General features: G+C 43.9%; 1 protein-coding gene across 4 annotated transcripts in view; it reads right to left on the bottom strand.

Annotated features, from left to right (window-relative positions):
- The window catches only part of TLL2 (tolloid like 2), a 101,006-nt gene that overhangs the window by 19,325 nt on the left and 68,457 nt on the right, over window positions 1-13,224 (bottom strand). For 3 of the 4 annotated variants that reach the window (XM_042802391.1, XM_042802488.1, XM_042802545.1), the window contains 4 exons: window positions 12,234-12,358; window positions 6,552-6,667; window positions 4,545-4,647; window positions 1,356-1,472 (listed from right to left, as the gene is read on the bottom strand). In XM_042802391.1, the coding sequence (XP_042658325.1) occupies window positions 1,356-1,472; window positions 4,545-4,647; window positions 6,552-6,667; window positions 12,234-12,358 (461 nt within the window). The remainder of the gene's footprint in view (window positions 1-1,355; window positions 1,473-4,544; window positions 4,648-6,551; window positions 6,668-12,233; window positions 12,359-13,224) is intronic. The other variant, XM_042802447.1, reaches the window with a different exon arrangement.

Raw genomic sequence — 13,224 nt, 5'->3', positions numbered from 1 at the left:
AGAGAAGATTAAGTTTTGCAAAGTGACTTTGGCATGTAGTCAATGTAAAAATTTTTTTCTTTCAATACCATTTAGCAATATGAAGTATGATGCCATATTAACACACATGATGAAGAACAGAGAAGTTGCTTACCCAAAACAATCCACACCTTGCTTTTTTTTTCTTTTTCTTTTAAAGTTGAAGCAGATATCACTGGTGAATAACCCACTGTAAGAATTAAGCTGACTAGCCCACTAAAGTAATAAGCCAAAATAAAACATCTATTACAGACACACTAGTTTGATCACTTCTAATTCCAAACTACCATAAAAGGGATGTTACAAACCACATGGTTCATGCAACAGCTGCTTCTCAAGAGAGATGTAAAAAAAAAAAAAAAAAAAAAAAAATCAGGCAAGCTACCTCTGTCTCTGGGGCAACAATGCCTGCAGAAAGCAGATATTTCTCCTGTGAAACAGATTTGTTAGCCCCACACTGCTGTGAAATCCTCATATGATTTATTTGCACTTCCCCAACAGTCCCATGTTTTCTTCACTTCCCTCTGTTAGTATCATTATTCATTAATATATTGGACAATTGGGCACTGGGCTTCCAATGTCATGCTTGTTCCTATGGCTGCAGAAAGAAGATGATGCAACGTTGAATACCAATACAGTCAACTTCAATGCTGTTGACAACACCAGTACTTCTAATAAAATTCCTGCTGCTCAGAGAACAACGAAGGCTTTTAATACATTTTAGAATCATTATTGTAAAAATTAAGCATATACGGAGAAGGGATACTACTGATTTGTTAGTGGCTTTGATAGTATTGTTCCTCCTCTGAAGTAGTTTCAGCATCCCAGTGCCATGCAAGTCTCCAAAGTACCTGACCTGCAGAAGATCTGACATGCTAATTTCTAATCTTCTGCAAATAAAGCATACAAGGGAGAAATCAAAGAACAATCTTTGCGTTTGAGGAAAAAACCCTCCAAAATAAGATGCATTAAATGATATAAAATGTAAGAGCCAAAAAAGAACTCTGCCTGTTAAATTACTGGAAAGAACTCCTGCTATACCCAGCACTGTTGATTTCTGGGGCTAGTCAGAGCAACCAGAATCTGGCCTATGAACAGAAGCTATTGCTCTCTGCAGCCAATCTGTTGCCCCCCCAAAAACGTGATGATCTAGTTGGAAGATCCATGTCTTGTCTGCTGAAATAGCCCACAAAATCTGCCAATTCCCATGAAAACAAGAGCAGGGGCTGTATCTAAGCATGCAGTGAAGCAGAATTCCTGCTGATCTCATAAATCTCTGTATCCTGTTCTGGCTGCTCCATGCAACACGACAGATGACTTCTAGCAAAGGGCTGTACCTTCATAGACCACAAAGAAGCCTTTGCCCAGGATGTTACTGCTGCTCCGGAACTCGATCCACAGCCTGCTGTCCGTGGAGATTACTGGTTCAGGGATCTTGTCACCACAGAATCTACCTAGAAGGCAGGAAAGAGATGATAGCACCACGTAGCAGGCACCTGTGGCTCCAGGAAGCAAAGAGCCTGTGGTTAAAGGAGCTGTGCTTGTGTAAAACACCCTTTCACTCCCACCACTTGTGCTTTTGAATGATTTTCTGTTCACCACCACCACCATTAATTCATATTCTCTTCAATTATTAAATTAATAAAGGTTTTCTGCTGGGAGAAGAATCCAGTAGTCACAGACGCAGACTCTATTGCCCTGGTAAATTCAAAAGGTCTCTTGTTTTGACCATATAATCAGGCAAACGAGCTGGAAGGGTGAGGAACCATCCCCTATCCTTCTAGAGATGTGACATTAGGGAACATCCTTTCCATGTGCTAGGGCTTGGAAACTCCTTCAGCATTTTGCACCCAAGAGCAAGTTGTCCAAGTCAAATTGAGGGCAGGATGTGGCCATGCTGATGAGAAAACACCCCTTATCTCATCCTCTGCTCTCACCTCCTCCCAGTTAAGCCTCTGCAGTCATTCACTCTCAAGAGAAAGAGACCAAGAGCCTTTTTGCTCCATGGTTCACTCAGCTCTGAGCTCTCTGGCATGCACCAGCACTGGTAAACACCCAAGTCCTGCCAGCAAGGATGAATCCTGAAGCAGAACAACTGCAGATGGCATCTGCAGCCCAAAAAAAACTCAACAACCCTAACTTGGTGCTCCTCTACCTGTTCCAGCCAGAATGTCCTCAGAGAAACAGAGCAAACACCAAACATTCATGAAAGCACTCAGTGCAAACATAGTTTTTCACTTCAGCTGACACCAGAAGAGCTTTATATTGAATTCAAAAGGGCCTTGGAATCCTGTTCAACTGAATCCCCAGTAGGAATTTGACACAGGCAGAGAGCAGTTTCTCAGGTTGAATTCAGTCAGGACAGTGGTGATAGGGATCCTGGCCTTGCAACACCAGGCAAACGCTTCTTTGAACAACCTTCACCAGGTAAAAACCTGTTTTATGCCTTACCTGCAAGATAGCACCTTAGTTCCCATTAGCAGGCTGTATTGGTGGTTCCCTACACTGAATAAGGAGACAGATAGTTCAAGACTTGTTGGCTGGCAGGCAGAGAAGGCTGTTGTTGCTTTTCCTATGTATGGGAAACAGAGTATTTGGCATGAATCCTGTGCATTAAAAGCCTAAGGGCCCCCTGCTTAGTCAGCTGCCCAGTCATCTACTGCCACGTTTGGCTCTGCCTGACTCACCTTCACCACTCGGCAGCCTTGGGAAGGCTGTGACCTTCAAGGATGCAAGAGCTATGCCACTGTGACAGGCCAGTCAGTACAAATCAGAAGGTGAGTTGCAAATTTTGTTTCTCTTCAACAGCAGTTTCACCACTGATTTTTTCTCTCGTGGAGTCACTCATCCAAATACTACCTCAGACCCTAGTCTTATCTGGCTACTCAATTCTGAGCCCCTGTGCCCCCCAAGCTGCCCAGCACTGTTGGGGCAGTGTGACAGCCTGCAGCATACCAATAGCATCTTCTATCTCCACCCCCACAGTGGATGCTAACAAACAGCATCAGTGCTGCAGAGCTCTTTCCTCTAGGGTCACTGAGCAACTGCCTCCTGGATTTAGACTTGGAGTTTAACAAGGGTGTCAAGGAAAGGAAACGCAGATGAGGAACGAGAATGAGCAAACTCCTCGGAGTGTGATAAAGGGCCCATTCATAAAAAGTTATACACCATTTAAAGGCTGGGTTTTCACACACTTCCCTGGGAAAATATGCAGCGCACATGTATTTCTTCTCCCTGCAAGAAGCCCATGCTTTCACAATTCACACTAATCCCCCTCCCCGCCCCCTGCTGAATTGCCGTCTGTCTGCCTCTTCCGAGCTAATTTCATGGGCTCAACTCCTTGCGGGAGCTGTGGCCACTCATGCAGCGTCTCCTTCCAGATGGAAACACTCATGAGTCCACCTGCGGGATGGGGAGATGCTTGGCTTCTGAAATACCTTTAAATTACTCGGCAGAAAAAATAAATAACAAGGAGCTAAGTTGCAGCTGCTAGAGAAATGTTACCTGATGCATGTGCAGCAGAAAACAATAAATGCTGCCAACCCCAAAACAGGCAGGAAGCAGTAAAACCAGCTGCCAACTCTGCACTGAAAGGGAGGCCCACAGAAACCTCTGGAGAGCAGCACAGCTTCAGCCCCAGCACCTCGCCTGGTACCTGCACTGGGATGTCCAGTGGGGCCAAGGAGAGCACCCAGACCTCCTTAAGCCCACTGACCACATGCTGACTAGCCCAGTCCTGTGCTGAAGCACAGGACACAGCACCTCTAACACAGCTGGTGATGCTACACAACCTGATTCCTTTCAGGCAGAAAGGGATGTTTGCAGTGCAACATTTTACACATTGGGAGACTGAGGTTAGGGGATGGAGTCAGGATCAGAGCCAGCAGCAAAGCAGGTGGGACTCCTGAGTGCCCACTCAGGGTGACAGAAGACTTACAGTTATGATAGCAGGAGGCAGAGGAATAGAGAGGACACAGAGGAGCTGAATTTCCTTGAGATCTCTGGGAGCGGGAGCAGAGTAGAGCCCTTACACAGTTTGACATCTTAGGCATGGTCTAGCAAGTTCCCTGCTAGAACTACAGACGCTCAAAGTACATACTACTGTGTGTTTGTAAACACCAACACTTGAGAAATAATGGCAGTAGGCTGGCCCAGGACCTGCATGACTGCTTCACACTGACTGCCGACAGTTCCACTCCAGTCTTAGGAAAAAGCGATAATAAAACTCCAGTGACAACATTTTTAGTCCCAGTCATGCCCCTGGCTCACTTCCCTCTCTGCCTCACTTGTCAATCTGGAAAAGGAAGGAATAAAATCTTTGCTACCAAAGGCCTTGGAGCATGGATCATTTGGTGTGAATACAGCACTCTGACATCTCTGGAGACATTAATGGCTGGCCAGTGCACTGGCCAGATGTAGGCTCCTTCCAGGTAAAGGAAGGTTTGTTTCTGTTTATCTTCCCCATCCACCACTCTAAGCATCAAGAACACCACACGAAATGCAATTAAAATGAAACTGCTACTCACCCAGTAATGGAGCTTTCCTCCAGTAGCCGTCGCGTACCTCCACATAATCATACCAGCAAAGGCGACTTTTAAACAGGTCCATTGATGTGAAGTTTAACATAATCTGAAAGGAGAGAATACACACTTCTCTTTGGGAATGGAGCTACTTTAAAGTGAAGACCCTACAGATTATGTGCTTCACCTCTGCTACAGTGCTGCCTAAGTGAGTATGCAGGAACAGACAGTTGGACGGTTGGCTGGATTTTTTATCAGATTTCCTCAAAAAAGAAAGGCTTCTCGAGGTATTTTTATTAAACCATGAAAGTAAATGATACCAGACAGCACTTTACTATCCATTCTGTAATTCACAGACACTGCTCCTCAGTTACTAAAATGCCACTTAAAAAAAGTCCAGTATGGGTTTTTTAAAATTAAAAAGTGAATCTTTGGCTTTGATTAATGTGATCAACATAGAGAAACATATTGCCCCAAAACACAGATGTTTGGGGTCTATACACTTATATAAACTATGCTTGTAAGATATAGCTAATTTTGCTGACAAGTTCCACATTCTGACAATTACACTCACACCATCACCGCGTGTTCAGTGGCTTTGCAAAGCAGAGTTTAGCATTAAAATTTTATCCCTTTGGTCTCCTTCCTCTGTATCACAGACTACGGGCCTTGCTCTGGGCCTACAAAAGGCACCAATGAGGTGTACTGGTGGCATTTTTGTCCTTGCAAGATTTGACCCATGTATTAATTTACATCTGTAGTTTGCCACAGAAACATCATTAGATTAAAATAGATACTCTCCCTCAAAGTCCTGTCTGGATGTGCAGAGTGCAGTCTGTAATGATGTCACTTACTTTGTTCATACTTTTGCAGTTTTCTGACTTTGGATAGCAAAATAAGATTCATCTGTTTCTATGCAGATGAATACTAGAAGCCCAATATCTGTTCTAAGCTAATGCCTTGGTGCTATGATGCTATTTTGTACCAGTTTCTGCATTTGATTAAACAGATAAACTGAAGCATTTAATCTGAACTTGATTTTTAACATTAGTGGTTCAGCACTTATATGCTTGACCCTGTCTGACACAACTCTTCTAAAAAGGCTGAGAGACAAAGGGAGAGTTTACAGCAAGATTTACACTGCAAAACTCCCAAGTGCCATAGTTTCAAAACCTGGATGGTTCTTGGCACCTCTGCCCCTGGCGAAACTCTCTCTGCAGCTAATGGTGGAAGCTCAGCACTGCATGGGACTGGGCTTGCAGGTGACAGAACCAGGTCCCAGAGCAAGATGGCTGCTGCAAAACGAGTGAGCTCTGCTCTTCTTTGTTCAAGTCTGAGTCTTAAGTGCATCTCAAGGGTGGTCCTCAGCAAAGCCACTCTGCCGAGGAGCTCCCAAGCTGGGCTGCACATGAAAGGCCTGAAGGGCTGGTGATAGTGGATTAAGGAAAGATTTAATTTCCACAGGAAGATCAATAAAACAAAAGGAGCAAGGAAGAAAGTGGATAGGGTGGGTGACTGATGCGCAGCAGGGCTCGGCAGTTCAAGGCAGGAAGAGAGAGTGTCCTGACAGGGACATTATGCCTGTGTGACAGGGGCAGGCCACTGATGTCACTCATGGCTCCTCAGCTCCCTTCAGGACCCCAGCTTGCTGGCACACTTTATCTAACTCATCTGACTGACATCTGGCTTTGAAAGGTGAGCTTGGCTGGAGCCAGTGGGTGGCAGGAAAAGGCTATGTAGGGTTCAGTCTCAAATTGACGGGAAGGATCAAAGAACAACACACATCCCAGACCAGAGGGGGCTCTGCTCCAGCATTACCTCTTCCTGTCTCAGGACCATGTATTCCTGATCCCATCTCTGGGAGGACAGTGATGGTGCTCAGGAGCCTTTCCAGGCTCCATCCTTGCACTTCAGGCATGCAGAGATCTTTTGGCAGCTGCTAACAATGTCCTCACAGGCAAAACCACATCCAAGAGAAGTGCAGAATACACCTTGTGCTACTGTGGCACTTACCTTCTCCCCTGGGGTCACTGAGATCCTCCAGACACAGTGAGAATAGGAGGGGTAGCCATTTGGAAATCCAGGGGCTGAGAAATTCCCTGATGAGTCTTGCAAGGTCTCTCCACAAGCTGCAGGAGAAGGAGAAAAAAAAAGAAAACAGCAACAAGGAGTGACACTCTGAAAGACATTAGAGGCTACCAAAATGTTTGCACATGGTTGCTGTGTGCAGGCTGGTGGCTGGTACTCTAAGATTGTTCATTTGTGATACTGCCCAAAGGATACTGACCACCTGAGACCTTGCCAAAGGGGTTATGTGAAATTTGTCAGAATTCCCAAGGTAGAAGATGAGCAGTGCAAGGACACAGGGGAAACAGCTTTTAGAGGCACCTGTCTTCCTTCATCTTCCTTCCACACACCAGTACTTTCAGGTTTCAACCCTGCTGAGGAATATCTCATGCACTAATCAAATGCAAAATATTAACCCCGCCCCACCTTACAATCCCAAGACTGCTGCCAACAAATCTGTTTTCCCTTCATTACAAGCTGCTCAGTGAAGTTCTCCTTAGTTACCATTGTTAAGTGACTTTTTTGGGGGGTTAAAATACCCTAACAAAAGCAGGGTGAGCTCCACTGCCCTCATGCTTTGGCTGTCTTGCACCTACCCTGCTGTCACATGTGCAGGTTAAAACGTGAGCACTGCAGCTCACTCTGCTCTCTACCTTCCCATTTTTGTGATCTGCTGCAGTTGATGAAATGTAGATCCCAGAGCGACTTTTGGGAAGCAAGTAATAAGAACACACATATGCTCTTTTAGGGAACCACAGCTTCCAACATCTGTGAAAGCCTTAACTACTGTAGTTCCTGCTCTTTGAGCGAGGACTGAGCTGGAACAAGGAGTGACCATCTACATCTGCAGAGCAGCTGACTGGCTAGGTGGGAGGATCACAAATATCAAAGCTCTTATTTACTTTAGAGTGCTCGCTAGACACATGCAAATACCTATCACAAGGAACTGGGACCTTGGCTTGCCTGCTTTCCAGTTTTTTTCCGATTTCATAACCCACTGACGTTATAAAGCTGCTCTTGACCTGCAGCTTGGTTTCCTCAGTGACGACAAGACAGCTCCCAAAAATCCCTCGTTAAGCAGCAGTGCTTTGAAGATCTGACAAGTCCGAACATCTGGCTCCCTTTCTCATGGAAATGCTGAGGGATGCTTCTCTGCCTGATGCTGCTATCACACACTCACTAATTTTTCAGCCATGATTACATTTAGATAGGTGGGTCGGAAGTTGGAGGTGAAAAGAGGCTGGTCCCATTCACAAAGTTTAATATCTTCAAAAAGGGCAGAGGGGGTCACCTAGACCAGAATTTCTCAATTCCTCTGGAGCAGTTTGATCCACAGCTTGACAGATCAGACTACATACACAATAGACAGGGACACAAAAAGGGGCTTTGCCCAACCAAACAGCTCATAGGAGTGCTCTGGAAGGTGGAATCAGTCCTAGGAACAGGTTGCACATATTTCAAAGCACAGGTCAGTATGGGATCTGGCAAAGTGATTCCTGTCAGGAAAGCCAAAGGTATTTTGAAATGCTAGAAAAAAGCACCACTGAGCAAAACAGGCAGGTAAATTCACACACCTGCCCCAGAGGAATGAAGAAAATAAATGAAACATCAAAGCGTCTACACTGCTTCTTCCTTCTCGAGCAGTTTTGAGCCCTGAGAACTTCCCTTACTATAATGCAACTACAAAGGAACATTGCACAGCAAGTTTTAGTTTAAATTCCACAGAAATAGCTAATAACCTCTCCCAAAATGTTTGGTAGGTGATGCTGTCTGTATTCTTCAGGTGGACCGAGAGAGACACTTGTAAAAGGTGATAACCTGCATGAAGTGGAGAAGAAATTTGGACTTCTAATTGCAGAATAAATACACTTTCTTCCTTTCTACCTCTGGCAAAGATATCTTGCCTTGTTATCTGTGTCAGAATCTGTTAGGCTAATTCCAGCTCCCAGGATGCTCCTAGGACCCTCAACCAGGAAATGCATGCTGCCCCAGCAGACGAACATCTCAAAGAAGCTGAGTTCCAGCCATACTTATTCTGAAGAGAGCAAACCATTCTCCAGCTGATCATCTGGCATGACCATTGGTCAATGCATGGTCTGGAGTGGCCATCACCTTAGGATGGCTCTAGGAATGCCAACATCTGACAAGGTGTCCCAGTGAAGAGGGGATTCCAATCCATAACTCACCAAGATAAATAAATGTTCTTTTTCTCTGGTCAAAAATCCATTTAAACAAATATGAAATGATAAAGAGAGCTCTAAATCACTGGGAATGCATACTACATGACCATAATGACACAGGACTGAGGATTACTGCCCTCAGCTGTAACACAGTGAAGGTTTCTGACAGCCCAGGTTTAATTCTCCTAAGTGTAATTACACAGTGAGGAAACTCACCAGACACACTGGGAGAGGCTGGCCTTTCAGCTCAGAGGAAAGCGACTGCTTGCACGTGCTGGGGAAGCACAATAATAATGAGCAATGTATATTTGTGTGTAGAGCACAATCTCCTGCAGAGCACACCAAAAAGCAATACAACTGTACTCCACCTAGTAGTAAAGAAGCCAAAAGGTCCAATAAGACTATTGTTTGGTACTTCTGAGATCCAAGAAACTGAGCTGAGGTGGTTTTCGCCCATCATGAAGGGGCTATTGCATGTTAAAGCAGCTAGAAAGGAACAGAGGCAAAAAGCAAAATAGAAAAGGTGAATGCCTCAGAAGTCATTTGTAAATTAAGTAGTTCAGTGACAGGCACTTACTGCTCATCAGCTGGTTACTGGTACACTATATTTTTTTGAAAATGCACGGAGAATTGGATGGGATGATATAATGCAGGACGATTCTCAATTTATAGCTTAACCATTTCTACATAGCATAGACACACAGGCCTGTCTCCTTTAGCACAACACAAGACAGCAGGATGTGCTGTTTTAAAGCATTTTGTAGTGACTGTACTCATCAAATCCTCAACTATGCAGCCATATCAAATCTAGCATTTACTACTACATAGCAGAATGCAACTTGCCTTCCAGAAATTCCTTCAGCAAATTTCATTTGGTTTCACCTGGCTTGGCACTAACTTTAACCCAGCAGGTATAAGATTTGGGGAATTAAGAGCAATTTAAAACAGCAGGGTTTTAGAATGGAAAAGCTAAGCCAGCCCTAACTGTAGCAGCTACAAGAGCTCTAGTCTAATGAGTTGGAGAGCCCTGTTTCTTACAATAGATACAGCAGACATTCTCATTCATACCAGTGCATGCTTGTAACTTATCCTCCACCATGCTAGATCTTTTTTGGGGGATTTTCTCAGGCATTCTCAGATGGAGATGCTCTTTCTAAAAGGGAAACCACCTGTCTTTCAACTTCTGGATTATGTTGTTGCATTTTACCTAAAAATTCTCAGCTTGACTACTGAACAAAGTTGTCCTCAACCTAAAGACTCATTTAGACCCTGCTTGAACATACAACTGACATCCTTTGAATCCTGTGCTTTGCATTTTTCAAAGGAAGAGAACTTTTCAAGCTACATATTCAAATGGCAGCTGAAGCTGTTAGTGCGCCCCTTCTCTTCATATGCAACCCGTGTATAACTGTTGATAACTGTAAATAAAAAAAAAAAGAAAATTAAACCAAAACAATAGATATTTGAAGAAAATGTGTTTATTAGGCTTAAAGCTCTAATAATTCTGCTGCCAAGTCAGTTCTGAACTGCAACAACATCTGGTAAAGCTTTGTGTGAAAAAACCTAAAAAGTAGAAAAGTTCTACTTTGCAAGTGGAAAACTTGAGACTCAGAAGGGTCCTCACTTTAAAGAAAGTTGCTTTTGTAGCTTTTATTTTGACTCTAACCTCAGGCCAAAGTTGCTTTTCAGCTTGCCTTGAAAAATCTGAATCTGTAGTTGATGTTTTCAGCTATGGGAATGAAAAGCTGGCTTGGATTAAGTCTGACTCAATTAAAAAACAAGGTACAAGACACACCTAAATTTTTTTTGAGTATTCAAATGAACTAATCCCTAAATTAATCAGTGAGATAATTTTCCAAGAACTACATTTTGTTCAACCAAAACCAAGAGAAAATTACAAGTGGTAAAAAGAAAAGAAAAAGCTAATTATAACTAGCACACCTAAGAAAGTTATACCACTCACTATAAGCTAAGCAGTGATCCCCAAACATCCCAGACCCTGAAGTCCTCAGAATTTATTCTAGACCCTTATGAACCCATACTCTCTGACCTGTATCTGAATACAGAGAAGCAGCTGATTTGCACACTAGCTATCAACCACTTTCCACTGCCTCATAAATGGTTCTCAGAGCAGTGCTAGCCAGCCACTCACTTAAGATGCAAATTTGTATACTTGTAAAAGTTATTCCTCCTCCTCACCTTCTTCCCTTTCTCTGTGATATGCTTATTCCAAGAGGTTTAATCATTTATGATCATATTAGGTTTATGATCAGTCAAAGCCACTCTCAACTGGACTGTGTTGGCTAGACCAACCCATTTAGATAAACTCCTGGGCCATGCTTGCAAAAGTCTTTTTTTCCTTACTGCATTATTATGAATGTTACAGAGTCATTCTGCAAAATTAGAGCAACTCTCTCATTCTCCAATATCTTCTCATGGATGTTTCATTACTTGCAGAAATTCAACAGCGCTTGTTAAATTTTCTACCGCTGAGCATCACACCTCCCATGCTACATCAATTCTCAGTTGCTGCCGTCCATGCCACAGGCACCAGACTGAGTGCAACTTTGCTTGAAGCCTCTCTTTACATCCTCACATTCAACCTGTCCTCAAGTCTAGCAGATTGCTTCTCTGAAATCTCTTTTTCCTCTGTTAACCTATTCAGCTACAACTGTTGCATAAACTTTCACTAATACCTACACTTCAAAAGGATCCTTTTGTTTTGACGGGTAAATTTTGTCGCCCAATCACATCTGTGACCCCAATGCTCTTTTTAGCAGCTTTTCAGACCTCACATAAAGCAGAACCCAGACTACCAGTCTTTAGTATGTCACACATACTAGATAGGTTCTCTATCAAAGCTGTTCCCAGTCTATCAACTCTTCAACAGCAGAAAGAGGGATAGATCCCTCTCCTGAACAGCCCAAAGCACCAGCTTCCAGCACCCGGTTGTTTCACAACTTGGTTTCACCTTTGAGTTTTCTTGCATGTTACCTCCCAAGCCTCAGTGCAACACACCATCATCACAGAAATACACTTACAGTTTCCTCAAGGCTCATCTTTGGGACAACAATTATATAGATAACTCAACAGAAGTTTGATGGTTGGTGTGTAGAGGTCCCAGGCTATCAGATATCCCTCTGCCACTAACTCCTAGTCCCCACTCTGTTCGTGGTCTTGTATATCAATTTCTTTTTCTATGAACAGAGCCTACACTAGACCAACCTGAAGCCCTAAACCAACCAGGAATACTGGCAAAGCACTAACAGGAGACACATGTTAGGCAAGTTCAGTTCTCCCACATCTCCAGCCTGAAGCACTTGATGGTGGACATTTACTGAGTTTCTTTCGTCAAAGGGATTGTTAAGGTGCTCTTGAACTCCAATGACTTCCAGATAAACCATGTGTCTACAGTAAAGCTGAAGCCATCTCCACAAGCCATATTTACCTGGACATTTGTACAACTTCCTTGCCTGAGCGATGTCTCCCTGACTCAGGCGAATACGCTGACCAATAGTTGGCCGGACCCCGTTATCATCACGACGGGGAAGGATGGTGTCGAGGAAAACCCCTCTAAAGGGAAGAACAGAGAGACACAGAGCAGTGAAGTAGGGAAAGTGACACAATGCACTGAAAGCCATCCTGGCAGGCCTCCCACACCATCCCCTTGACCATATATCCCATGCTAACAAGCAAGAGTAATGCAGATTGTGATAACTACATATCTTGAGGTGGCCTTCTTGCTATAGCAGATAGCTTCCAAACGTACAGGCAAGTCTGCCAAGACAGTAAATTCCTCTTTTGATATATCTAGATTGCTGCTGCCTGTTTGAGTATAGACACATTCCTTGCCATAAATCAGAAAAGGCAATGAAATGTTCTTGCAGAAGGTTCATGGCACATCTGGCTCAGCAGAAGCACAGATTGGACACTTAAGCCAAAGGAGCAGAGGGAAGGGGAGTTTATTCAGTAGTAGATTGGGTTGGGCTGGCAGTGACTGTGGTTGCCACAGACAAGAGAAAAAGATCAAGTGCTCTACCTCTGTTCTGCATGAGTCTCCAAGCTAATAACTCCACTTGTCTGTCTTTTTTTTTCCCGCAACTACTTCTTCCATGTGGTACTTCATACTTAGGAGCTATTTACTGCACTTCTGATCTCAGTCCAGTAAAGGATTTAAGCTTGGGCCTCACTTCCATTAAAATGCGAAGTCCATGCATCCAAGCAAGAGCTTGCACACAAGAGAAACCTCAAGGCAGCATTAGGACTGCGGGGCTAAAGTGGGAGGGAGGAATCAGAAACTTGAACTCCATGTTAGTAAGGTCCAATTTCTTGAGGCCAGGCTGTCCACTCCACAGGAACCGTTTCACTGCACCCCTGAATGCCTAACATGGCACTGAGGTGCCAAGGCTGACAATGAGCTTGAAATTTCAGAAGGGAGA

The sequence above is a fragment of the Tyto alba genome, unplaced genomic scaffold (assembly GCF_018691265.1).
Source record: "Tyto alba isolate M040663 unplaced genomic scaffold, T.alba_DEE_v4.0 Super-Scaffold_1, whole genome shotgun sequence".
NCBI lineage: Eukaryota > Metazoa > Chordata > Aves > Strigiformes > Tytonidae > Tyto > Tyto alba.
The sequence above is the reverse complement of the archived record's forward strand: the minus strand, read 5'-3'. Positions and strand labels throughout refer to the sequence as shown.